General features: G+C 37.4%; 3 protein-coding genes across 54 annotated transcripts in view; 1 reads left to right on the forward strand and 2 right to left on the reverse strand.

The window, feature by feature from the left end:
- Positions 1-1,383, reverse strand: part of ALG5 (ALG5 dolichyl-phosphate beta-glucosyltransferase) — a 50,874-nt gene extending 49,491 nt beyond the window's left edge. For 2 of the 3 annotated variants that reach the window (XM_015120883.3, XM_077973560.1), the window contains exon 1: positions 1,294-1,375. Coding sequence is in view for 2 of the 3 variants with exons in the window: in XM_077973560.1 (XP_077829686.1) it covers positions 1,294-1,359 (66 nt within the window). In the remaining variant the exon portion in view is untranslated. 3 annotated transcript variants of the gene reach the window in all.
- A 1,358-nt stretch (positions 1,384-2,741) lies between these two features.
- On the forward strand, positions 2,742-11,690 carry EXOSC8 (exosome component 8). The gene is given in 11 exon segments (NM_001260538.1): positions 2,742-2,804; positions 4,213-4,249; positions 4,437-4,500; positions 4,883-4,956; positions 6,516-6,561; positions 7,902-8,007; positions 8,097-8,142; positions 8,940-9,036; positions 10,197-10,317; positions 10,907-11,013; positions 11,362-11,690. Coding segments are annotated over 11 exon segments (831 nt in total). The 5' UTR covers positions 2,742-2,787; the 3' UTR covers positions 11,478-11,690.
- The window catches only part of SUPT20H (SPT20 homolog, SAGA complex component), a 49,111-nt gene continuing 32,918 nt past the window's right edge, over positions 11,486-27,678 (reverse strand). For 6 of the 50 annotated variants that reach the window (XM_015120939.3, XM_015120936.3, XM_015120930.3 and 3 more), the window contains 9 exons: positions 26,882-26,984; positions 26,577-26,735; positions 24,551-24,857; positions 23,990-24,144; positions 21,577-21,632; positions 19,484-19,603; positions 14,284-14,389; positions 12,730-12,833; positions 11,664-11,978 (listed from right to left, as the gene is read on the reverse strand). In XM_015120939.3, the coding sequence (XP_014976425.1) occupies positions 11,841-11,978; positions 12,730-12,833; positions 14,284-14,389; positions 19,484-19,603; positions 21,577-21,632; positions 23,990-24,144; positions 24,551-24,857; positions 26,577-26,735; positions 26,882-26,984 (1,248 nt within the window). In that variant the 3' untranslated portion in view covers positions 11,664-11,840. Of the gene's footprint in view, positions 11,979-12,729; positions 12,834-14,283; positions 14,390-19,483; positions 19,604-21,576; positions 21,633-23,989; positions 24,145-24,550; positions 24,858-26,576; positions 26,736-26,881; positions 26,985-27,678 lie in introns of all 50 variants that reach the window. The other 44 variants (XM_077974233.1, XM_077974232.1, XM_077974228.1 and 41 more) reach the window with 12 other exon arrangements.

Here is a 27,678-nt window from a genome sequence, read left to right on the forward strand (position 1 = left end):
TCTCAAAAAAAAAAAAAAAAAGATAATGATAACATATATGTCAGTGTTATTTTAAAGATTTAATGAGATAACTCCTATTAAACCAAGTGCAACACTGAACATATAGTAAGTACTACACTCAATAAATGATAGCTCTTGTCACTTCAAGCTAGTGGGAACAAATACCGTCAGTACAGTCTCATAAAATCTGTGCAAAAGACCCAAAGTAAGGCAGCTTCAATCTAAGAATGTGTGAATCCACTCCCCGCCCGTACACCGCCAAAAAAAAATAAAAATAAAAAATAAATCCCGGTTTGCTCAAAAACTTGAAAAAACAAAAAAGCTCCAAACCCTGAAATCTCCACTAGTTAGGGCAAGAGAGGACTCCTTCTTACCCAGATACTATTAACAAAGAAGTAAGGATGCATTACACTTTATCTAAACTGTAAATTTATACATTTTCTGGAAAGATGGCAGGGTGGCCTTCCTGGCAGTGCTGTCTAGACGACTAATCTGAATGTGAAGGAAGCTGAAATCCTCTCCACTTACTAACTAGAGGGCAGGCTCATTCCAAGGTACGCGGGAGAGAGTTCATTTGGCCAATTTTCTACCACATAACAATCAGCAAGAGTTTACAATGTTTTTGTGTTTCGAGAGCAATGGCAAAGAAAATCGAGTTTGAATTCTATTGTCCTGCCTTGTTTATGGGCATTATATTTAGGGTGCTTAATTCTGGGACACACGCGCCCCTGACAAGAGGCCTGAGGCCCGTCTCTCTCGCTTACCCTGCGTCCCTAGTGGGTCTCATCGATCCACGGATTTATTCCCATTTGTAACAGATAGCTGCTGTCAGTAAGGGCTCCGTCATCTCTATCTGCTTAACCCCATCAGCAAAGGAGGCATGCTAGGGAGCACACCCCTTCTGGGGCTGGAGACCTCCCTGGGTGGAGCAGAACTGCAGCGGCTGCAGGTCCCGGAGAGTCTGGGAGAGGTCGAGGCTGAAAGAGTGGGTGGGCAGGGGGCATGGGCACCAGGGGCGAGGGAAGCGGCGACGATGCCAGGCTGGGTGGGTGCGCCCCAGTGTGAAAAACTGAGCACACAGAGAGATAAGATTCCAAAGGAAAATTAAAGAACGGAAGAAAAGGAGAGTGAAACTCCAGGAAAGGAAACTCCGAGGTCAGGTATTTGGGGGAAGCTAGGGGAAAAGGGACTTGTCTGAGAACGGGTAGCGCGCAGGAGGGGACGCCTGAGGAGCTGCAGTCTCCCGGAGAGCAGTGAGCCCCGGCCTGCGTGGGTTCCCATCCCTGTTCTCACCAGCACGAGGGCTGCGGCCGCCAGCGCCGCGCCGAGTACCGCCAGCTGCAGCAGAAGCGGAGCCATCCTCCATGCCGGAGCCGCCCGCCCAATCCCGCACCTACACACAAGCGGAAGCGCGCCCGTGAGATTCGGCCCCGTCGCCAGAGGTCGCGCCCGCTGGCCGCAGCGCCCCCGCGTGGCGAGGCGGAGAAAACGCCGCTCTCATGCCCTCGGCGCCCAGTCGGTGGAGAGGCGCGCCAGGTTCCGTAGCAGGCCGCCAGGTTTAGCAAATATGCAAGATGTCTACTTAATTTGAATTTCAGACAAAAAAAACTAATCAGGTTTTTAACAGCCTTATTAAGATAGTCACCATACAACTCATCCAGTTAAAGGTTTCTGGTTACACTAGTTTCTATAAATTGTGGTAAAATAAAACAAAAAGTTGCCATTTTAATCGTTTTTACAATAGTGAGTGGCATTAATTACATACACAATACTGTGCAACCATCACCACTATCTATCTGTAAAGTCTTCCCAGCTCCCTCCAGGTTCTGGCAACAACTAATTGCATGCTCTATTTGGGTCATACTCATGCTTAAAAAAAATGCTGTGTTTATCAGATATTCGAATTTAACTGTATTTTATCTGGTAACCCCGCCTAGGAAGGAGATGGCAGCCTTGAGCACGACACAATCTACAACACAAGCTGATGCAGAGCAGAACGTGGTGGGACAATGAGCGCTAATAAAGTTCGGGTTTCTCGGCCGGGCGCGGTGGCTCACGCCTGTAATCCCAGCACTTTGGGAGGCCGAGACGGGCGGATCACGAGGTCAGGAGATCGAGATCATCCTGGCTGACACGGTGAAACCCCGTCTCTACTAAAAATACAAAAAATGAGCCGGGCATGGTGGCGGGCGCCTGTAGTCCCAGCTACTGGGGAGGCTGAGGCAGGAGAATGGCGTGCACCCGGGAGGCGGAGCTTGCAGTGAGCCGAGATCCCGCCACTGCACTCCAGCCTGGGCGACAGAGCGAGACTCCGTCTCAAAAAAGAAAAAGAAAAAAAAAAAAAGTTCAGGTTTCTCATGTGCTGGAGCAAGGAGCCCTTAACCGTGAAGAGGCAAGGCCAGGGCTCAGCCTAAGTCACAGGCGGAAAAAAAATACGCAGAAACATTGGAATAACGCTCCACACGCACTGCTTAATTCTTCGCTGGAAACCCTGTTATCTCTGAACTGTTGGAGTTATTCTGAGTTACAGCACCAGTTTTTTAATAAAGACGGACACCGGCTCCTTCTTTAACAGCAGATTCGTCAAAATACGTCCAAGGCAAGGAAACTTAGAAGGGCGTCTGGGCAGGGGAAAGTCGATGCGAAGGCGGGCCAGGGACCTTTCGTCGCGTCCCCACCTTGGCGTTTCCTGTGGCGTGAGCGGCCCGGGCAACCGTGTCGAAAGTGCGGCGGCGGAACAGGCGCGCAAGCGAGGAGCGGCGCAGGCGCAGACGCGCGGGCGGGAAGATGGCGGCTGGGTTCAAGTGAGTGTTGGCAGGTGGCGGGTCGAGTTTTGTACGCAGGTGGACGGCAGCTTCCTTTAACTCTTAGCTGGGATTCTCTCACCCGGAGGGCGACCCCGTTGGGGTGCCATTTCCTTCCTCGTCGAAGCAGGCGACGAGTGGGAGGACCTGGAGGTGGTTATAGTGAAAAGAAAGGGCTTCTTCCTCCCAATGAAACGAGAGATGAAAGGACTCTGTAGAGTTCCATGCCCGCTGCGAGCGCTCGTGAGCGTGGTATGTAGTGAATGTTCAGTCCCAGGAGACATAGTTGTACTCTTTTAAAGATTGTGGCCGGGCGCGGTGGTTCACGCCTGTAATCCCAGCACTTTGGGAGGCCGAGGCGGGCGAATCACCTGAGGTCAGGAGTTAGAGACCAGCCTGATCTACATGGTGAAACCCAGTCCCTAATAAAAATGTAAAAATTAGCCGGGCATGGTGGTGGGCGCCTGTAATCCCAGCTACTCAGGAGGCTGAGGCAGGAGAATCGCTTGAACTCGGGAGGCAGAGTTTGTAGTGAGCCGAGATCGCGCCACTGCACTCCAGCCTGGGCGACAGACTGAGACTCTGTCCCAGTCAGTCAGTCAATCAAGATTGTTGCATCAGAGCCACATACCGCCTGCTTCTCCCTCTCCCGTCATTTATTTCTAAAAGGATCATGCCTCGTTTGGAAGGTTTTATTGTGTGTGAAGCCAATGGACTTTCTTAAAGTTTCTAAAAAATGGATAAATAGGATTCCAAAGGAAATCCATTATGTTGAAATAGTTATCTATAAGTATAAACTCCGAAGACATGATATAGTAGTATATATACTTGCTTTAAAATTAACCTTCTTAAACAAGATCTAGTGGCGAGACTAGTAGTAACTGCTGGGATTTCAAAGTAACAGTGAGCCTGAACATACCTTACATAGCTATAGGGTACAAATGAAGACATCTGTGGTCTCTGTGGTTGTTAAAGTTGCAGGTACTGCTAATATTACTATGGTTTATTGCCTACAGTCATAATTGAAGAATATGCTAAATTTCAGTTACAGTGAAAATAAAGATGTACCTTTTTTGTTTCCTGAGTTATCTAGTAAGATATTCATGATCACTAGGATCCTTGTTTCAGAGCAAGAATGACAAGATTCTTTTGACACCTAGATTAATCCGCTTTTAAAGAGCTCACGCAAAGGGCTTTTAGACGCCAATCTTCTAATCGTTAATGGCAGAGTTAAGGACAGCAATTGAATGTGATTGCTACTGCAAGGATTTTTACTTTCTAGAATTACTTTTAGTTAAAAGTTGTGGAGATGTATGCTGCATCACAACACTCAAGATCTTTGCCAATTTCTGGATTTATGTTAAGATTCATCAGTTTATCTCAGATATATTTTTAACACGTGTTTCAGAACTGTGGAACCTCTGGAGTACTACAGGAGATTTCTGGTGAGTAAAAAGTTATGTACATGTTTTGCCTTTTGATAACAATGGGCTGCTTTTAAAGATACATTTCAAGTAATTTAATCCATTTGAAGTAACATTTAATGTGTTTCCCCTGGTGTGTGTAAAACTTGGGATAGATGTGTAAAATATGTAATAGGTATAATCTATTTTTATATAAACATTTATTTAGAAAGAGAACTGCCGTCCTGATGGAAGAGAACTTGGTGAATTCAGAACCACAACTGTCAACATAGGTAAGGATGTATTTTCCATTTTCAACTGTATGATATTCCCAAGTTTTAGTCTCTGAACCACCTAAACAGTTTTTCAGCCAAATTCTCTTTTTCTAAAGAATTTGATGATTTTTTGTGTGAAGAGATTTTTATCTGTACAAAAGCCCTGTAACTGAATGAAAAATGATTAACACAAATTCAAGGACAGGTGAATAATTATTTAAACACTAATTTAAAATAGTTATGTAAAAATCAATTATTCTAACGAAATATTCATAAGCAACTGAGAGGGGTAGCAAGATAATCATACACAGCAAGCTAAAACACTTAATTTTAATGATTATGTAGATAATTTTGTAGCTGTTTTCCTTTCATGCACTTTTCACTTTGCTTATCTTTTCAGGTTCAATTAGTACCGCAGATGGTTCTGCTTTAGTGAAGTTGGGAAATACTACAGTGATCTGTGGAGTTAAAGCGGTAACTCTAAATATGTCCTATTGAGATTTGAGTTACAAAGTTAGCTTTCTTTATTAGATTGTAATATACACCTATAATTCCACTCTTGATTTGACAGTTGGGTGTCAGTTTTTAATATTTAATTTCCCAAGAGCTTTCACTATGAGTGTTAAATAATATGACCCAAGTTTAATGACTGAACATTTGTCAAATGTACCAAAATGAAACAACTTTAAAAATCTTAGCCACCCTTAATTTTTAAAACATTTGGTTATATCATTTGAGAAATTAACAGATTTTTGGTGACATCCTTTTAGCCAGTGATGACATGTAATCTGTGTAAATGTGTGGAAAATTGAAATTGTTGAAAAGAAAAATTTGAGGGAATAATGGCTACCATTTACTGAGTACCTGCTATGTTCCAGACACCTTTTTAGGCACTTTACAGAATTATCCACTTTAATCCCTACAACAATCATTTGTTATTTTTCTCCACCTCCTGTTTTATAGATGAGGTTCAGTAACCTCTCCAGGTACATAAGACTCATAAGTAAAACTTGAGACATAAATCTGACTCCAAGTCTGACTCATAAGTAAAACTTGAGACATAAATCTGACTCCAAAGCCTGTGCTTCTTTCACTACAATACACCCTGTGTTATTTAACACTTAGTTGAGATTCTTCTTTGGTAAACCTGGAGTGATATATAACAAGACGATTTGAGAACTTGCTCCTTATCGGGTTTTATGCCTGGGATTTAACAGGTTTATCTCATTTGGCCCTTATTAACAGACCCTAGGAGTAGACACTATTTTCTTCCCATTTGACAGATGAGGAGTTTAAGGTTAGAGGTTAAATAAGTTGCCTAAAGTTAGCCAGTAAATGTGGCTCTGACATTTGAACCGGCTTGCTAATTGCAGAGCGTTTGCTCTTTTTTTTTTTTTTTTTTTTTTGAGACGGAGTCTGGCTCTGTTGCTCAGGTTGGAGTGCAGTGGCAGGCTCTCGGCTCACTGCAACTTCTGCTTCCCGGGTTCCAAGTGATTCTCCTGCCTCAGCCTCCCAAGTAGCTGGGATTACAGGCGCCTGCCACCACGCCTGGCTGATTTTTGTGTTTTTAGTAGAGATGGGGTTTTACCGTCTTGGCCAGGCTGGTCTCAAACTCCTGACCTCAGGTGATCCGCCCGCCTCTGCCTCCCAAAGTGCTGGGATTACAGGTGTGAGCCACCGCGCCCAGCTGAACTTTTGCTGTTTACCACTAAAGCAGCAATTCCTAAATCTGGCTCTACCATGTGGGGAATAAATTAAGATTCTTGGCTACTAGGTGGGGGCACAAACTCAATTACTGTTTTTCAAAAGATCTCCAGGTAATCTTGATGAGCAGCACTATAGTGTAGTCCACTGTACTATAGTGCCTTCTTATCTTGTAGAGCTACTGTGAGGATCAGCACCAATGTCCTTAGAGGCCCTGGCACAATTCCCTAAGCTGATATTTGATAGAGCCTTCCATAACTGATTGCTAAGTTGTCTTCATAATTTTTCAGTAGCTTGTTTCAATAGGAAACATTTCTTTGCTACTATAGGAATTTGCAGCACCACCAACAGATGCCCCTGATAAAGGATATGTTGGTAAGTTAAATGGTTTTGTAATTTTAATACTAATACTTCTAACACATTTAATAATAATTTTAGTTAAGTCCTAGTTGAGTTGATGTAAAGAAAATTATTCCTAATATTCAGAAATATTTAATGATAAAACAAATTCCTCAAAAGTTTTCCGTATTAGTAAAAGATAGCATAATAGCAGGATATAGAATTTCATAAATTTAATCTTTATCAAACTTGCTTGCTCAATTTTTGTTTATATATTCATATGTTACTAACCAAGAAAATAGAACTTTGGCTGGGTGTGGTGACTCACACCTGTAATACCAGGATTTTGGGAGGCCAAGACTGCAGGATTGCTTCAGCCCAGGAGTTCGAGACCAGCCTGGGGAACAAAGGAGACCCCCGTCTCTACAAAAAAATCAAGTTAGCTGGGTGTGCTGGTGCACACCTGTGTCCCAACTACTTGGGAGGCTGAAGCAGGAGGATTGCTTGAGCCTGGGAGGTCAAGGCTACAATGAAATATGATTGTATCACTGCATTCAAGCCTGAGTGACAGAGTGAAATCCTGTTTCAAAAGAAAAAAATAGAATGGAATTTTTTTTAGTCAAAGAACTGTCATTGCACATTTTTTGTTTCCATAAAGATTCTTTGCTTTATACAACTGCTATTTTTTTTCTTGTCTTGGAACCATCTGTTCTTTACGGTAGGAACCAACATTTTCTTAAATGAGAAAAACAGTTGGATGTTAGCAGAGGTCTATCTTCAGTTACAGATTGAGGTATTTTGAAAGATACCAGGAAAACTTGTAAAGGATTTAGGAGAATTGAAGTCTAAAATAGATTTTTAAAAAATGCATATGGGGGGAAAAAAGTCAGAAAAATACAAATTTCATGTCTGGGAGTCTTACAGAGACCAAGCAGAATGTAACTATGTTACAATATACTCTATTCAGAAAAGCCTGTCCATGGCCACAGCTGCCTTTACTGTGGATTGATACCTTTAACACTTCGATAATCCATAAATTAAAAAGTTTAGGCCGGGCATGGTGGCTCACGCCTGTAATCCCAGCACTTCGGGAGGCTGAGGCAGGTGGATCATGAGGTCAGGAAATCGAGACCATCTTAACCAATATGGTAAAACCCCGTCTACCAAAATACAAAAAAATTAGCTGGGCGTGGTGGCACATGCCTGTAATCCCAGCTGCTTGGGAGGCTGAGGCAGGGAAATCTCTTGAACCTGGAAGGTGGAGGCTGCAGTGAGCGGAGATCGCGCCACTGCACTCCAGCCTGGTGACAGAGCAAGACTCCATCTCAAAAAAAAAAAAAAAAATTTAGTTCATAGCTGCAGAGTGTTTCTTTCAGTTCCTAATGTGGATCTACCACCCCTGTGTTCATCGAGATTCCGGGCTGGACCTCCTGGAGAAGAGGCCCAAGTGGCTAGCCAGTTCATTGCAGATGTCATTGAAAAGTAAGAGCACCATGATAAAATTTTACTGTAATTCATTTTCAGATAGTTTTTGACTTTTCATTTACTTTGCTCTTTGTCATTAAATCAAGTTCACAGATAATTCAGAAAGAGGACTTATGCATTTCTCCAGGGAAGGTAAGAGGAATAGAGAAGCTATAAGTTCTTATTAATTCTGAAGAGATTTTTTTTGTGGGGGAAAGGGAACAAGGAAATTAAAATCACCAATCAAAGTAGCCTTAAATATGGCTGCTTTACAGATTTTAGAGATTCAGTCATTTCTTACTCTATAATGCTCTAAGTGAACCATATTGTTTATAAAAAACAAGTTTGACTAACTTACCACCTGTCTGGGAGCTACCTTTTAAACTGAAGTAATTTTTTCCCCCCTTAACCTGTAGAGAAAAGTTCAATCATTTTTTATTCCTTATAGCAGATTATAACATTGATCATATTAACATATGTTTTTGGTGAATCCACAGTAGATTCCAAAGTCTATTTGAAAATGTAAAACTAGGTTGATTAGAACCTAGAGAGGCTTTCCATAAACTGATACGTTAGCACTGTAAAACCTAAACATTTCATGTATTATGGGAAAGTGCATTTTGAATTTTAGCTAGGGCTTTCAAAACCATCTTCCTTATCTGTAACCTCCCACTAAGAATGGAAATTCCTTCTACATCTGTAGCTCCATTAAGGGAAATGGACATGTTTGTCATTTGTCAGCTTGGCAATCAAAGGCCAGCTTTCACCAAACCTGTCCACTTTCTTCTGGTTTTCTACTTGAAAAAGGTAAAGCATTTTCTTAAGGTTTTTGAGCCTTGAAGGTTATCTTGCTTGTTTAACCAAGGGTTCTGTGGTTCTTAAGTCTAAGCGAATAGCATGTTCTACCCATTAGAAGGCTTTAATTTCCTTTTGTGTTAATTCTATTTTAGCTTGCCTGGGTTCTATACTGTGATCTCATTTGCCTCGACTATGATGGAAACATTTTGGATGCCTGCACATTTGCTTTGTTAGCGGCTTTAAAAAATGGTAAGCAGCCTTACAAAAACGGCAATATTCCCACTAATGGGTTAAAATGTTCTGTTTTGTGAAACTTTTAATGTACATTTGCTTTCGTATGCTTCCAAATTAATGAATGTAATACTGCCATTACTTTCCAAATATAGTTGATAGTTGTATATTCTCTAACTGAATGCTCTTTAGAGTGCTGCTTTGACTGTACCCGTCTACTTAGGTTAGGACTTCAGTCCTTTCCATAATAGTGTTAATAATGGTGGGAGAGGGAGACAAGACTTGTAACTTCTGGCTAGGTGATTGGTGAAGATCTGCCAGTATCCTCATAGTTCTTTATGTGATATTGCCAAAAGAATTAGAATGGATTCTGTTGTTTTTACTGTGAGGCCATAGTAATAGTGAAGTTTCTTAGCAAGGAGTCTAGGTTGACTGATGAGTTACAGATTTCAATAACTTGTGCATATTCCCTATCATTGGTGAATGATGAATTGGTAGGAACAAATAATTGGAGGTGGAAAATAAAGTTAGCACAGCAATATTATAATAGAGTGGTTAAGTGAATTGGAGGTAGAAAATGAAGTTAGCACAATATTGTAACAGAGTGGTTAAAGCAGAGACTTAGGTTTGATTCCTGGCTCTGTCACTCTGTGCTGAAGTTTCCTTATCTATAATAAAATAGGGATAATAGTATTTAGTTTGTAAGAGTATTGATTAGGTGAATACAGTGAAAATGTGGAAATGCGTAAAACAGTACCTGGCATATACAAATTAGCTAGACATGTTATCTATTAGTAATCATTTTCATTTCAAAACTGGGTACAGTGGCACATGCCTATAGTCCCACCCAGCTACTGGGGAGGTTGAGGTGGGAAGATTGCTAGGAATTTAGTTCTAGCCTGGGCAACATAACAAGACCCGATCTCTAAAAATTTAAAAAAAAAATCATTTTGACTTCTTAAACTTAAAAAAATTATGCAATAAGCACTAGGTAGGCATGTCAGATGTTGTGAAGAGCGATGTATATCCTCTGTATTTACCTTAGTGGCTGTAAGGTGCTTTTTAAAAAGAAATGTTCTGGGCAAGTTCAATCGAGGGAAAGGTGAATTAAAAAAAAAAAAACTTAGAAAAACCATTTGTTTCTTAGAGACTTACTTTACAAATTTGCCTTTTCTTAGTACAGTTGCCTGAAGTTACTATAAATGAAGAAACTGCTTTAGCAGAAGTTAATTTAAAGAAGAAAAGTTATTTGAATATTAGAACTCATCCAGTTGCAACTTCCTTTGCTGTGTTTGATGAGTAAGTTAATCAAACTTACTTTAAAATTTTCTATATTTAAGATTTGGGTAATTGATGTTCAGCATTCTAACTCTTCAGGAAGTGCTATGGTGACTCTACATCCTAGTTTTCCCTGGACACTTGAGTTTATACTTGTCCCTGCACAATTATTTATAGTCAACCTGTCTGCTTTCATAAGCATCCTGATTTGGATGATAATTGTGTTCACTTTACCTGTTCCTTGGTTTACTTATACCTGTGTAATGTTAATTTCTAATTCTTTCACTAAAGATTTACCTGAAGCTATCTTCAGTATTTTCCAAGGATTTCAGCACATTCAGAAATAGTAGAGCAGGGCGAGGCATGGTGGGTCATGCTTGTAATGCCAGCACTTTGGGAGGCTGAGGCAGGGTATCACCTGAGGTCAGGAGTTCGAGACCAGCCTGGCCAAGACGGTGAAACCCTGTCTCTACTAAAAATACAAAAATTAGCTAGGTATGATGGTGTGTACCTGTAATTCCAGCTACTTGGGAGGCTGACAGTATGTTTAGTATTTTTAAAGTAAAATTTGTTCCATGGATTGATAACTTATACTTTTTTCTTTTTATAGCACTTTGCTTATAGTTGACCCTACTGGAGAGGAGGAACATCTGGCAACAGGAACCTTAACAATAGTAATGGATGAGGAAGGCAAGCTCTGTTGTCTTCACAAACCAGGCATGTTCCTGCCACTTCAGTCCTAAACATATGTAGATGAAAACTCAGTGTGAGCCTTAAATTAGGGAGGGCCAAATGGAATATGGGATATTTCATTTACCTAATTTAAGTTTACTGTAGTTTCTTAGCTACCTCAAATTTTCTTCCATCTTAATGGTATATGTCAGTGATTCTTAAACTTAAGACATACATTAGAATCACTTGGAGGTCTTGTGAAACTAACTTGCAGATCTTGAGACTGTACCCTGATTTATGTTATCCAATTTTTTTGTTTCATAATTTGATATGACATTAATGTTTTTTGAAAAGCAGTGATAGATTAAAAGTATTGGCAAAATAATTTTTCAGGTGGAAGCGGGCTGACTGGAGCTAAACTTCAGGACTGCATGAGCCGAGCAGTTACAAGACACAAAGAAGTTAAAAAATTGATGGATGAAGTAATTAAGAGTATGAAACCCAAATAAATAGCCACTTTTCAAAACAGATTTGTAAAAATTGTATTTGTTAACACTGTGCACAAACATTTTATACTAAATAAATATCAAACTACATTCTTCTGAAAGATGTTTCTATTATTTCTTAGGTCACTTCCATATAATGTATAGTGAAACCATTTTTAAAAAGCAATGACTTAGGCAAACCAACCCTAGTTTGTTAAACCATTTCCCTGTTTTTATTTAAAAATGATAAGGTTGTGCTTCTGTATAAAGTTTGTACATCTAGCAATGTAAAATACTGACACATTAAAAAAACAAAAAGTAGAAACTCAATCCTTTTGATTCAATGCTCTTGTGTTTTTAAAAAAGGAACAAAAAATAATGCAAGACTCAGAATTTTGGACTGGTTGGCGTGCCTCTCTTCATTTTACTTTTTGACTGGCTGCCTGTATGCCGATGACGATGTAGCTGAGCTGTTTGTGCTGCTGCTGCTGCCATAGCCATTTGATGCTGCAAGAATCGCAACTGCTGCAAAAGGGAGGGAAAAAAATCGAGTTATGTTAAATGCAGGCAGGTGTGGAAAGGTGCTTTTCCTGAGAGTGACGAAACAACACAACTGAAAAAGGGAGAAAGCACCAAGATAACAAAAAGGGACTATACCACATTGAGACAATGCACAGTCAAACAGCACCAGTGGCACAGAAGCCTGCTGAGGGCTTTAAAAATGATTCTTGGCAAACTTCAAAATTATTTGTTACTTTGCCCTGCCAGTCTATATTGTAGTAACTCAGCAACTTCAGTTACCATTTTGTTGTATGATGATAGTTTATAGCAATATAAAACAACCCTGAATATCAAGATAGTCAACTATAATATGCTGACTTTCCTTCCTAAAATGATGGTATAACATTTTTCTAAATAAACAGGTATGACATTTACTAATAGGAACACTTTTCTGCAATAAAATATTAGAAAGTTAACAATTGGCACTTACAACTGTCTATTTCAAAATACACTGCATACTAGAAAAATGTATGTTAATGTGCCACCAGCACTTCATGAAAAATTTTAAGAGTATGGCTTAAATGTACAAAATATATTCAGTGCTCCAAGTTGACTGGCTAAAATGTCAAGACTTTTAAATAAAATTTGCTAAATTATTTACCAATTACTGTACAGTCTTAAAAGACAGTAAAATAAAACTAAAGCAAGTTATTTTGAGGTACTTTTGGAGCTGAGTATCTTTAAAAATGTAATCAGAGTGAAGTTGCTGGATTACTTGTATCTGTTGCTGCTGCTGTTGAAAGGCAGAGGAGAGCTGGAATCTCTGCTGAGGAAGGCTTTGCTCAGGTCTGTTCTCGGCAGAGCCAAGCTGAGACAACACTACAGAGAGGAGAAGGGGAAAGCAGGCCAGTCAAAAAGTTTGAAGGCTACCAGGGTTAGAAAAGGACAACACAGAAAATGAAATAATAGAAAAGTTAGCAGTACGATTAATCTTAAGTATCAAATCATAGACATTTCAGAATAAATTTAGTATATGGTCTCCTGTTAGTTGGGGGTACCACTGATTATGGAACTTTCTGGACACAGAGAAGGGAGTGCATTATGTGTCAAAGCACTGAACCTCTCGCATCTGTATAAAATTTGATACTGGTGCTATTTTGTTTAGAAGAGTACGTTATTTTTGAAATATAACCAACAGTAGGAGAAGGGAGATGGAAGAAATCCAAACTATCGTAACAACAAAGCTGGTAGACAGACAATTGCTTTAAACAAAAGATGTTGCAATGAATATCAGACTACTCTATTAACAACAGAGGTGATGAACTGAGACTGAGCATTGTTTGTTATTTTTTGAGCTGAGTGGAACCACAGTAATCAGTTCAACACTTATTTTACATATGAGGAAGTTTGAAGGCCAACATGATTTAAGTGACTTGGACTCAAATTATGGCAATCTGTGGCTAGGAACATTCTCAAGACTTTTCAGACTAGAGTTGTCACTAAATTATACTAGAGCTATTTTCGTAAATTCACAACTGGGCTGATAAAGGTATATAATTACATAAACTTCTCTTTGGAAATTCACTACCTCTGAGTTGGAACTTTATATGTAAGGATTACTTACTTCCAAAATAAAGATTATTCTAAAAGACTTCTAAAGGCATAGTAAGCCCACAGTGATAAGATATTGACAACAAAGTCACTCATTCAATCCTCAAACTCTTACAGCTTTCTTATACATGTGGCTTACTCTTTTAAATAAGTATAAAGTTAGAATTATCTTCAACTGACAGGAATCATTAAGAGTAATCTTTAGTTCACCATTTACTGCTGGGAAGTGTTGAGAAGTTAATCTTTTCTTAAATGATAATAGTGGCTTACATAAGTTATGCTATTGTCCATTAAGACTTATAAAGTCATTTATGCAACTACAAATTACCAGAATGAAACAAAAGATTATGCAATCTAGAAAAATTCAGTCTTAACCCAGGAAAACGAAAAAGTTATTAATTAACATAACTACTGGCAAACACTGAAAACAGCTCTGGTAACCTAGTAAAGTGGATAATTATTAAATTTTGCCAGTAAACTGTAACATAAGGAAAACACAACTGTGGTAATTATGTTAAGTCAAAGCTCTTTTAATTAATGCACTATCAAATTAATGAAAAAAATCTCAGCCATTAATCAATTTAATAGTTCACACATTATAGCTTTATTTTTTCCTGTTTACTGGTTGTAAGGGAAGGCAAAGAAAATAAGTGGTGAGATCCCAAATAGATTGAATATGTTTAGTAAACTCAGCATATAAAGTTATGAAGATACCTACCAGCTGCCTGTGACTGCATAAAACTTCCTACTCCAGTAAGGTTAATAACAGCAGCTTGCTGAGCAGATAAGGCCTGTTCTTGACTGGTTGAACCTTGTTCAGAACCCTGAATAACAAAATAAATGACTTGTACAAGAAAGAAAAACAAATTTGAGCTGGTGAAAATAAATCAGCATTTTTTCCGCTATGAAATAAAGCAGTATGAGACTAGTCTTGTAAAAAGAGTAACAAGGAAAATACTTCAAAGGTATTTAGAGTAAGCAAGAATAAATTTATACCATTTGAACAAAGAAAACTTTCTTTTTCAGTGCATCTGTATTTATTGTTTGATGCTACCAAGATAATGCCTAAGGCTTTTATAAAGCTTCACCGAAACAATTTTTTAAAGCTTAAAACACTCTTTGTAACATAAACATAGTACTGGAACTTTATGTGTTTTGTTTTTTGAGACGGAGTCTTGCTCTGTTGCCCAGGCTGGAGTGCAGTGGCGCAATCTGGGCTCACTGCAACCTCCACCTTCTGGGTTCACGCCATTCTCCTGCCTCAGCCTCCCGAGTAGCTGGGACTATAGGTGCTTGCCACTACACCTGGCTAATTTTTTGTATTCTTTAGTAGAGATGGGGTTTCACTGTGTTCGCCAGGATGGTCTCGATCTCCTGACCTTGTAATCCGCCCACCTCGGCCTCCTAAAGTGCTGGGATTACAGGCGTGAGCCACCGCGCCCGGCCGGCATATCGATTTTATAGGAAAAAATAAAATTGTCCTTATTTGCAAATGGCACAACTGTTTATACTGTAGAAAATCCTAAGCAATCTCCAAAACAGCTCCTAGAAATAATAAGTTCAGTAAGAGGGCACAATACAAGATCAATATACAAAAATCAACACTATATATACTAGTAATTAACATGTGAAAACGGAAATTAAAAAGATACCATTCACAGTTACTCAAAAAAACAGAGAAAAGCTTAGGTATTAATCTTAAGTCTAAGAAAACATATATGGGGCTTGTATACCAAAAACTACAAAACATTGATTTTGGTCTAGATAAGGACATACTATGTTTATGTACTGGAAGACTTACATCATAAAGACGGCAGTTCTTCCCCCAAACTGATCAACAAGCATAACTCGATTCTTTTAGAAATGCTGGCAAAGTTTTTGTAGATACAGACAAGATGACTTTAAAATTTATATGGAAAGGTAGAGAACCTACATTAACTACAATAATTTTGAAAAATGGTATGGCAGAAACACTGCCCAATTTTAAGACACTACAATGAAGAAGACAGTGTGGTACTGGCTGAAGGACAGACACATAGATTAATGAAACAGAACAGGGAACCTAGAAATAAACCCACCCAAACAGACCCAACAGACTTTTAACAAATGTGCAGAAGTAATTCAATTCAGAAAGGATAGCTGTTTTGTTTGTTGTTGTTTTCAACAAATGGTGTTGAAGCAATTGGATACTGATAGGAAAACAAAAACAAAAACATGGACCTAAGTTGCACACCTTGTACAAAAATTAACTGAAAATGAATCATGGATTCAAAATAAGAAACTATAAAACTGTTAGAAAAAAACACAGAAGAAAATCTTTGGGACCTAGGGCTAGGTAAAGAGTTCTGAGACATGACAACTACAGCATATTCCATAAAGGAAAGATACTGTCAACGTGGACTTCAGCAAAATTAAAAACTTTTGCTCTGCAAAAGACATCCTTTGAACATTTCAGTATATAATGACAAGCCAAACATTCAAAAGATACATTTATCTTGAGGGGATCTCCCTGGATATAAAAAGAGATTGGACAAAAGAGCACAGAGCTGAAAGGTTCTATTATTGAATTTGGAACCCAGTTCATGAAATGAACAACAGAATAAGGCAGACCACATCACCACCATAATGGAACTATGACAAAACAAACAAAAAAAACTACAGATGATATCAATTTCCCCCCGAAGCACTCCACAAACTTAAAGTAGACTGTAAGCCACCACCGCAAATGGAATATTCAAACAAGGAGGAATAATGATTAAACAAACATCCTGAAGAAAAACAAATACTAAGAAATAAAAGGACTCAGGCTAAAACTAAAAGGATGAAAAAAGATGTACTAAGCTAACATTAATCAAAAGAAAGAAACAAGAAATATTATCAGAGATAAAGGTGGTCATTTATTAATGATAAGGGGTAAATTAATCAAGGATGTAACAATCCTAAATGCATATGCACCTAACAATATGGGCTCAAAACACAACCTTTAGCAAAAGGAGAAATAGAAATTTCCAGTTTTGGTTGAAGACTTCAACACTTCTCACAGTAACTGATAAAACATTGAGAAAGAAAAGGATATAGAAGGCCTGAATGATGCCATCAAATGCCTTGCTCTAATACAGAACACTCCTAACAGCAGAATACACATTTTTTTCAAGCATATATGGAGTATTCATCAAGACAGATCACGTTCTCAAGCATTAAACAAACCTCAACAAACTTAAAAGAACGAAAAATATGTTTTCAGACCACAGTGGATTTAAACTAGAAATCAACTGCAGAAAGATATTTGGAAAATTCCCAAGTATTTGGAAATCAAACATATCTAAATAATTCATTTAAGAGGGATCCATAAGACAGAAAATTCTATGGAACAAAATGAAGGCACAGCATATCAAAATTTGTGGAAAGTGGCTTAAGCAGTACTGAGAAGGAAATGTATAACATTAAATGTTTATTTTAGAAAAGAATGACCTCCATAATCTAAGCTTCCACTTATGAAACTACAAACTATCATCCAAGAAAACATTCCAGAAATAAAGAAGTGACTCTACACATTAAAAGGATCCACAGGAAAAACATGGAAAAATCAATTCTGACACATATACCAGTGAAAATATTAGACAAACATTCAGGGCCTCTAGACAAACTGCTTAAATAAACTTACAAGAGCAAGATAATTAGACTGGCATCAGATTTCTCAAAAACATACAAAGCAAGTCAACAGTAGGAAGCATTTTTAATAAATTTAAAGGAGACCTAAAACTAGAGAACATTTAGAAGAAAGCAAGTGAAAACGCTTCAGGACATTGGATTTGGCAATGATCTTCAATATGATACCAAAAGCACAGGCAAGAAAAGTAAAAAGAGAAAATGAACTACATTAAAATTTTAAAAACTTCTGTGCAATGGATGCAATCATGTGAAAAGACAACAAATGGGAGAAAATATCTGCAAATCAAACATCTGATATATGTGTATATGAAGAATGAAGAACTCCTACAATCCAACAACAAAAATTAATCTGATTTAAAAAATGGGCAAAGGACCCAAATAGACTTTTCTCCAAAGATGATATACAAATGGCCAACATACATATGAAAAGATGCTCCACACCACTAATCATTACGGAAATGCAAATCAAAACACAATGAGATTATTACCTCACACCCATTAGGATGGCTGCTAAAAAAAAAAAAAAAAAATCCCCGAAGACCCAACCACCACCAGCAAATAACAAGAGTTGGCAAGGATTTGGACAAATTGAGATCTTTGTATGTTGTTGATGGGAATTGGGTAAAATGGTACAGTCACTATGGAAAACAGTATGATGCTTCTTAAAAAATTAAAAATCACCACATGAACCAACAATCCAACTTCTGGGTATATATCCAAAAGAGCCAAAGACAGGGTCTCAAAGAGATCTGTATACTCACATTCACACTAGCATTATTTACAATAGCCAAAAGTTGGAAGGTACCCAAGTATCCATCAGTGGATGAATGGATAAACAAAATATGGTATATACAAGTACTATTCACCATGAAAAAGGAAGGTGATTCTGACACATACGATAACATGAATGAACCTCGAAGACTTTATGCTAAGTGAAGTAAGTCAGACACAAAAGGACAAATAACTATATGACTGCACTTATATGAGGTATCTTGAATAGTCAAACTCATACTAACATAAAGTTGAATAGTGGCTGAGGGGAGGAGGAAATATAGTTGTTATTTACCAGATATAGTTTCAGTTTTGCAAGATGAAAAAGTTCTATAATAGAAATCTGTTGCACAACAATGTGAATACACTTAACACTCCTGAATTGCACACTTAGGAATTTAAAACGGTAAATTTTGGCCAGGTGCGGTGGCTCACGTCTGTAATCCCACCATTTTGGGAGGCCGAGGTGGTGGATCACAAGGTCATGAGACCAAGACCATCCTAACACGGTGAAACGTCGGGTGTGGTGGCACGCGTCTGTAGCCCCAGCTACTTGGGAGGCTGAGGCAGGAGAATCGCTTGAACCCAGGAGGTGGAGGTTGGAGTGAGCCAAGATCGCACCACTGCACTCCAGCCTGGGCAACGGCGCGTGGCTCCGTCTCAAAAAATAAAAAAAAGTTAAAATGGTAAATTTTATGTGTATTGAAAAATTAATTTTTTTAAAGAAAATCAAAGATTTTATACCTAGCCAAGCAATATTTAATGTGTTCAGAATGAAAAAACAGTAAGTTTTTAATGTGCCCTTCCTGAGGACTCTATTAGAGGATGAGCTTTATCCAACCAAGACCTGACTGTGGAAAATTGGGCAAAAGGATTAATGGTGAATATTTCATATAATTTGTGAGATAGAGAAACTCTGGATGTGGGACCCAGGAATCAATATTTTTAAATTTCCCAGATGACTCCAGTGTACCCAAAGTTTAGAAACACTTGTACTTCCTTCTTCTACTGTCATTTATTGCAATTCTTATTCAATTTCATTCTCTTTGGCAGTGTAAACGTTTGTTTTTGTCTGTGTTCCCACTGCCCTACATTTTATAATAATAGGGATATCTTTATTCCAATAGTAACACAATCCTAAAAACAGAAAGACAATGATGGGGTAGAAAATACATGAGCGATAGGGACAGAAAGACCTAGGTTTGAATCTCTGACTCTGCCACTCACTGTATGGCTATGAGCAAGCCATTTACCTGAATCTCAATCATCTATGCAAGATGCAGGTGATATCATCTATTCAGTATGGTATGACTGTTTTATTAGGAATACGTGCCCAATAGCTGATTGCTACTATTGTTAACAAAAACAGTACAGGAAATGTTTACACTAACAAAGCACATGAAGTATGCTTGGAATATACCAAAAAATGTTATAAATTCGATGTAAAAGCATATGGAAGGCTACAAAACCCATACCTGCTCCCCTGGCTGTTGAGGACTAGCAGTTGTGGGCTGCTGAGGTTGTTGTGGTGTAAACTGGGAGAGCTGCTGTTGCTGCTGCTGCAGAGTGTTAAAAATAAGTGAACCACCTGGAAGCTATTAAGAATTTAAACAAAAATTAACCAATCTCATATGATTTTATATCAAATATTTAAATTTCTTTATTCTACAAATATTTTTGGATCATTTGCTATGTGTCACTCTTATAGTTGAGGAAACAGGTGAACAAAAAAAAAGTTGGCTGCCCTTAAAATAAAGACCTATTTAGATACAATTTTAAAATCCTATTACTTTGGGCTGTCAAGTATGTTAATACCCTTAAACAATAAATTTTTCTGCTTCAAGCTAGTAGTTAGCTATCCCAATTCACATGCTATTTTTTATTTCACTCTTTTTATACATCAATATGAAAGAGCATTAAATACATTAGAAAGTACAAACAAACAGCTTATGAATCAGAAATGTATACTGTGAAAAGCCACCCCTCATAAATTGGTTCTAGTTTTGCCAAAAACACAAAAATACTATACAAGATCTTTTATATAACACAGTGAGGAATTTCAAAGTTGAAAAAAAAGTGCATTTAGTTGTCCATATTTATTTTGGAAACCACTACTTTCTCTTTCATTCAAATCTAATTCGAATTTAATTAATCCAAATATAAAAACAATTTTTAAAGAAGCACTCAGAAAACTCCAGGTTAAAAAGGAAAACAATGTTTGTCAAATGCACCAAAAAACAAATAGTTTTTCCGTTTTAAGCTATAGGAGTTTATATATGGACCACTTTGAGGTCCTTAGGAGAATGTCCAAGAAAATACCAAATACAGAACTCTTAGGTTCTATATAGTCCAAAAAAAAAAAAAAAAAAATCCTTGGGTCAAAATATCTATCTATATCCATCACAGCTCATCATTAGGTAAACATGGATACAGCACAGATCAAATGTTCCTTCCTCAATCAGTGTATAGTAAATGTAGAAATATATAACAAACTAAAGGATTTCCATTCCTGTTAACACTGAGACTGATCCCTAAGAAAACTTCAACAGCAATATACCGGAAGGTAGGCTAAATAAACAAATGCAATTTGTGGGCTTGTCCATACTATAAGTATATTGGTCTGCAATTAGTCTGCAAACATATTGCATCGTGTATAGGAAATAAGTTTTAAATTTTAGCTCTAATGAGAATTTCCGGATTTGTTAATCCTGAATACCAGGGTGGCTGATCTGTTATTGTTATTTCCCATCAATCCATAGCTCTACTACATTACATATCCAGATCTTTATATTCACGTCTATCCATTTTCCAAACTACTAGCTTAAAGTTTACTCCTTCTTTAAATTAGAGGACCTAGCATAACACCAGGAATGTTGTAAATTCACCCCCTCTTTTTTTTTCTTTTGAGACAGGATCTCACTCTGTTGCCTAGGCCGGAATGCAGTGGCGCAATGTCAGCTCACTGCAGCCTCAACTTCCTGGCCTTAAGTGATCCTCTGACCTCAGCCTCTCGAGTAGCGGGGATTACAGATGCATGCTACCATGCTTGGCTAATTTTTTGTAGTGATGGGGTTTTACCATACTGCCCAGGCTGGTCTCGAACTCCTGAGCTCAAGCAATCCTCCCACCTGGCTCTCCCAAAGTGGTGGGATTCTAGGTGTGAGCCACCGCGTACTGCACACATACCTATTTTTTAAATCTCCTTCAAGCACAAAAAACAGTATTACTTCTATGCATACAAAAAACATCTGTTGGGAAAGCAATTATTTTCTAAATCTGTCCACTATTATTATTGTAGTGAAGTATCCTCCTTGGTAGGTGCAAATTCTCCCCACTGGCACAGCTAGTTCTTAATTAGGCAGGGCTACTGGAGCCAAAGTGTGGTATATAAGGTACTGATTCTTCCTTTTTATCCACTTGATCATACAAAGGTAGCAATAATAACCACACCCTTAGAAGAATCTAAACAGACCTCAGAATTTCAAGTGCTAATACATACAGATATACATTGTTTAGAAAAAAATTCAATGTACAAACAATTTAATCAAAAGCAGGATTTCAGGTTTACCTGGAGTAGATTTAAGGGTCTGAGACTTGAAGTATTTTTTAAACCAAATGGAACACCTGTTAAATAAAACTCATGGTTATAACAGAATTGGAAGTTTATTACACATGAAAATAATTTATACTTTAGTATATATATAAGTACAATAATTTTATGTACTCTCTGCATAGATGTGTGTATTTTCCATACTTCAGAAATATCAATACTGAGATTTTATTCAAAGTTGTGAAGCACCAGGTGTACATTATAGTCTATCTTTCAGAAACTGGGACTTCTTTTTCATTCTTCTGACTGTTGGCTGAACAAACAGTAATCAAGAATTATGAGAACACCATGAATATAACAAAACTATCACTGCTGTGCAAATACATTCCAGGTACTGGCATCTATTTACATTTCTCAGTGTTACATAGTATACTAAAATAATCATATCTTTAAGAACTGGTATGCTCTATGCTATTTTTTTTTTAACTACAAATGTTAATCAGAATGCTAAAGAATGTTGCAATTTGTGTATAAGATCAAAACTGAGAGTCAGGAAACAGTGCTCTGTTAATTCTAAACATAATCCTAAAAAATCTGTTACATAACACAGAGCATATCTTAAAGCTGGGGGTGACAAACTTTTTCGGTAAAGGGCCATCATGTAGGCTTTGTGAGCACAAATGGCCTCTGCTGCATTTTCTTTTCACAATCCTTTAAAAATGTAGTAACCATTCCTAGCTTAGGCTGTGTGCTGTAGCGTGCTGATCCTGGTCTCATGATATGCAAATATTCTGCTAACAAAATACACCAATCTGAACACTATTTAAAAATGTATCTAGTTCTCTATCAGATCATTTTTTAAAAAAAATATTTAAGGCAAGAAATGCACATGTAATATTAGCAAAGCCTTGTATAAGAAACTGAAATTTGGCAAAAATATCCCTTTCTGGAAAAATTCTCATTTAAGAAAATGGCTTAACCCCCATTTAAAACTGGATGACATCTGTATAATGCCTTCTAGCTTACCAAAGTCACTTTCATACTTCATTTATTTCTCTTAAGTACCAACTGAAGATATTTTTATTCCCACTTTAGAGCGAACTGAACTGAGGCTAAGGGGGAAAAATTTAGTGACTTCTGTAAAGCCCCAGTTTAGCAAGTGAAGCCACATGTAACTGGTACAACTAGTAGTTACATGTAAATATCCTAAATTCAGGATGTGAAGTCCATTTCAGGACTTCTGACACTAAAGCACACTTATGCTTATTAAAATAAGAACACTAGGCCGGGGGTGGTGGCTCACACCTGTAATCCCAGCACTTTGGGAGGCCGAGGCAGGTGGATCACGAGGTCAGGAGATCGAGACCATCCTGGCTAACACGGTGAAACCCCGTCTCTACTAAAAATACAAAAAAAATTAGCCAGGCGTGGTGGCGGGCGCCTGAGGTGGGAGAATGGCGTTAACCTGGGAGGCGGCGGAGCTTGCAGTGAGCGGAGATCGCGCCACTGCACTCCAGCCTGGGCGACAGAGCGAGACTCTGTCTCCAAAAACAAAACAAAACAAAAAAATAACACCACTAGCTAGAATTAGGAAATTACAGCAACATGTTAATATGTTGAATTGTATTTTCTGGGTTCCCTTTCTCATAACTAAGAAAGTTTTTAATGAATTTTTCTACATTGTTTTTCCTATTAAATTTTTCCTCAAGTGAAACTGAATTGTTTCAAGATATTATAATACATTCTTTTAAAGAGCATCAAAAAAATAAGCACAAGTTATTATTATAACTGTTTTCCTGTACAGGTAATAACTACTCTTCAACAGAGCGAGACTCCGTCTCAAAAAAAAAAAAAAAAAAAAAAAAGAATGCTTATCATGTCTCAGGCACAGTTTAAGCACATAATCTGTATTATATTTCATTTAATCCTCATGACTATAAGGTAAGTTATTATTGCTATTTCCATTTTATTTATGAGGAAAATTAGACACAAAGGTAACTTTCTCAATATTACACAAACGATAAGTTGTACAACTGGGATTCAAGCTGAGGTAGTTTGGCCCCAGAATCCAGGCTCTTAACTGCGATGCAGATGCCTCTTGTGCACAATGTGTATTTTCAAAATACATTAATATTCCCTGGAATATAACTACAATGACAATAAGGCTACCAAAATTAATTCTATTATTTGGAAAGCAAAAGAAACATTTGCACAGACTCACAGGCTTACCAAGTTTTCCAAAGTTGATTGCTAGATGGCTTTTAATTCAAATGCCAGAACTTTAAAGGCTTTTGAAATGAAACACATGTGATACTATACTTCATGAAATAATGACATTAAATGCCTTTAGCATCATTCTTAAAATTACATTTTTACTTTAGCATATACTTTAATTTTTTTTTTTAGAGGTTATTATTTCCAACATTCTGACCTGCTTGAGAAGCTGCCTGCATTGCACTGGGCAATGCATTTGGTAGCAGACCTCCTGAGGGTAGAAGGCCGCTCAGGTTTATTCCTGCAGGAGTTATGGCACCTGTGTTACAGCCCAGCATGGGGTTTGAACCACTCATCAAAGCCTGGGCCCCACTGCAGGAGAATAAGACAAAGCATTAAACTTCACTGTAAAAGGGAAAAAGTCAGCCACATAATTCCTCAGATTAAAAAACAAAACTACTAAGCAAACACAACTAGTTATTTATTGGTCTTAAATATCAAAGGCAATGCAGAAGATAAACAGGAAATTCTAAGCTGCTGTCAAGATGAAGTATCAAAAAACAAAAACAGTAAGATGAGGTATCATCTTAGTGCAGTTAACAGATATATTATTTAAAATTAAAACACACACGGTCAGGCAACTTCTGTCCATATTTAAACTATTGCCTTTCAGTCTGAGTAATAGGCAGTTTGTTCTTCATTTCACAAATTAAGAATTTTAGATGGTGAAACTATCTTTAAAAAAAAAAAAAAAATCAGAACATCAATGCAAACTTACCAAACAGAGCCCACTACATTGATGAAGTTAAGTCCAGCAGAGTTTGCCATGACCTGGGTGGCCGTGGTTCCTGGAGTTATAGATGTTACCATGGTGGAAAGAGGAATGGTTGTTACAGGCATTGCCTGGCTCAGAGACCTTTGCTGCTGAGCAAACTGAGTTAACAAAGTGGGCTGAGGGGTGAAGCCTGAATCTTGGGGAGTAGGGGTAGCTGAAGGGGTACTAGGAGTTGAGCTCTGAGCATCAGGAGGGTGTGGGGTCGATGAAGGGGTTGGTGTAGGAGTAGATGGCTTAGGAGTTCCAGATCCTGCTCATTGAGAAAAATAAAAATTGCTAGTTTGTTATAAATGGCCAGTCCTTTTAAAATAAGGTTAATGGAATCTTACTTAGCACTGACAATTTGTTCTAGTTTTTTTTTTTAAAGCAGTTAACTGCAAGTGTTAATTTCTACACATGATACATGAGTGTTGCTACACTCAATTACAATTAAGGATGCAGTATATCACCTAAAAAGCCCATTAAAGATGCTATTGCAGTAACAGTAAAAATATACAGTTATATTCTACCACAATACCCATTTAAAAGTTAGTTTCCTACATGCTGCCTTTGGCCTAAAAAGTTCAAAAGGAATTCAAATTAATTTATTATTTACGATTTACTAATTCATGACTTCATTTAAAAATATTGCTTATTTAGTGTAAAAGTCTGAGATAAACTGTGAACATATTTAATAAGTTACATATGGTTAACAATCATATTTGGCACCTAAATATACATGTTTAATTCCTAACACATCAAGTTTATCCTGACAAACAAATTTACAAAAAACAGTAATAAAGTAAATGTCTGATAGATAATACTGCATCTTTAACAGTAACTGTGTACTTCTGTTTAAATGTAGAATGTATAGAAAATCTGTTGTGAATGAAGTATGCACAGTTTATCAATTTTTTAAAAAACAAAAACAAAAAACAAAAACCAAAAAAGTAAAACCAAAAGCTCTTGAGGTGTTTTCTTTTTTAGCTTTCATGTCCTGCAGAAAGAAAGGAAAGAAATGTGAATGTCCAGAAGCTGTCACTCAACCCTTACTTAAAGTAACAACTGTGTGCAGTAGATTACCATAATCCATACCCACAACATAAGAAGTGTGAATAAGACTTTCAGAAAATTTATATATTTTTCTTTGTGCAAAACAAGAAGGCAGAAAAATTACACCTTTTGAGCTATCAAGATGAAGATGTTTCTATCTAATGCGAAGACCGCCCTATCACTGTGCAGTGTACTAAAACTTTCAGCATATATTAAGCTAGCTACAAAAAATCTAAAAAACTGGAATGACTTTTTCCCCCACATTGGTACTTTCAGATATTTACTAATTTGAAGAAATTCTCCCAAACTAATGCTAGCATTCTTGTATAACTCTTCTTGATGTTAAAAAAAAAAGTATTCAGTAGTAAAAATTACATTTCAGTATCTTCAGAATAATGCTTTATGATCATCATCACATTTTAGTAACTGACAACAATTTATAAAAGAGTGTAGGAGTGTTTTTGAAATATTGTTTTTCAGTTTATTGTATCACCACCTTGGAACTAGTTGACTTCTTACATATACACAAAGATAGGACCTGCAGCAACAACTCTTATGACATTTTTTTCATATCAGCCACACAATTTACATAAATATGTAAAATGATCCTAGGGTACACTGGAATAAAAAATATTTTGAAATCTTATTGCCACATGTAACTACCAGGTTATTTTTTTAAGGAGATGTGTAGGTTGTAAGTCTATAAGAAAGGTATACGCAGAACGCATACATAGATACAGAAAAACAAGTACAATTACAGTAGAGACATAATACATACAATCAACAAGAGCTCTGCCTGAAGCTTCTAGCAACTTATACATTTTGGGTACACAGTACATTCAGATATCACTACTTCACAAGTTGAAAAAAGCTGTCTTAAGAAACACTAATGCAAAAGCTTATGAAGATTTAATGAAGAATTTAAGTTATGACTCACTTTGTGATGAGCTGGCAGGTGATAGGGCAGCTGGAGAAAGCATGCTAACTTGATTGAGATCCACAGATGATTTCCGAGGAATACTTGATGGCTTAGAAGAAGGAGGAGGAGTTGGAGATTTGAGAAAGCTGCTTGTCTGTTGTGGCGTAAAATAGTTACCTAGAAGAACATAAAAGTTATTTCCTAAATTTATAATTCAAAATTCTGTGAACTGTAGAAATCAAAATGGGGCAAAGTTTTAAAAAGAGATTAGGACTCTATAATGTTTGTTATTCTAGACTGCAAAAAACTAAGAAATGTAATACCTGAGGAACTATTTCCTGAGCTTGAGGGCAGTTTGATTGGTGGGGGTCGATGTTTTACGCCCTTCCCCAGTACTGAAGACTGAACTGACACAGTTTCAGTTTGCTAAAAGACAGTGACATTAAGCATACTTGTTAAAATTAATCCTGCTATAAACCCCAGATGAAATGTATATTTAACTTCATAGTTTATTAAATAAAATTAGTACTGCTATAAATCCCAGATTTTTAACTCTGCAAAGTGCTCTCAGTGGTTACAGATTGAATACTGTATGTATTACAAAGAAAATTTCACATGAGACCCATGAAATATATATTACAGTACACATAAAGAATGAGGAAAAGATTTCTGAGTAATAGGGTGGGAAGTGAGAGTTTTAGGGAGAAAGGCAGAGGAGTAAGATGAAAGCAAAGCTTCCACCCTTCCATACCTATCTATTAAAGGAAAATAATAGCTGTTGAAGCCAAATGACTAGAACACAGGTGTTCATTATAATTTTCCTTTTATCTTTGTGTACATTTAAAAATTATGTCATAAAGAAATTTTAAAAAAAGGTAAAAGTAAAAACAAAACTAAATAATACTGCTGCTCCTCAAAAACTGATTCTTTTTTTTTTTTTTAAGATGGATTCTCGCTCGATTGCCCAGACTGGAGTGCAGTGGTGCTATCTCGGCTCACTGTAACCTCCACCTCCAGGGTTCAAGAGATTCTCCTGTCTCAGCTTCCCGAATGGCTGGGATTACAGGTGTGCGCCACCATGCCCAGCTAATTTTTGTATTTTTAGTAGATACGGGGTTTC

The sequence above is a fragment of the Macaca mulatta genome, chromosome 17, assembly GCF_049350105.2.
Source record: "Macaca mulatta isolate MMU2019108-1 chromosome 17, T2T-MMU8v2.0, whole genome shotgun sequence".
Lineage (NCBI taxonomy): Eukaryota > Metazoa > Chordata > Mammalia > Primates > Cercopithecidae > Macaca > Macaca mulatta.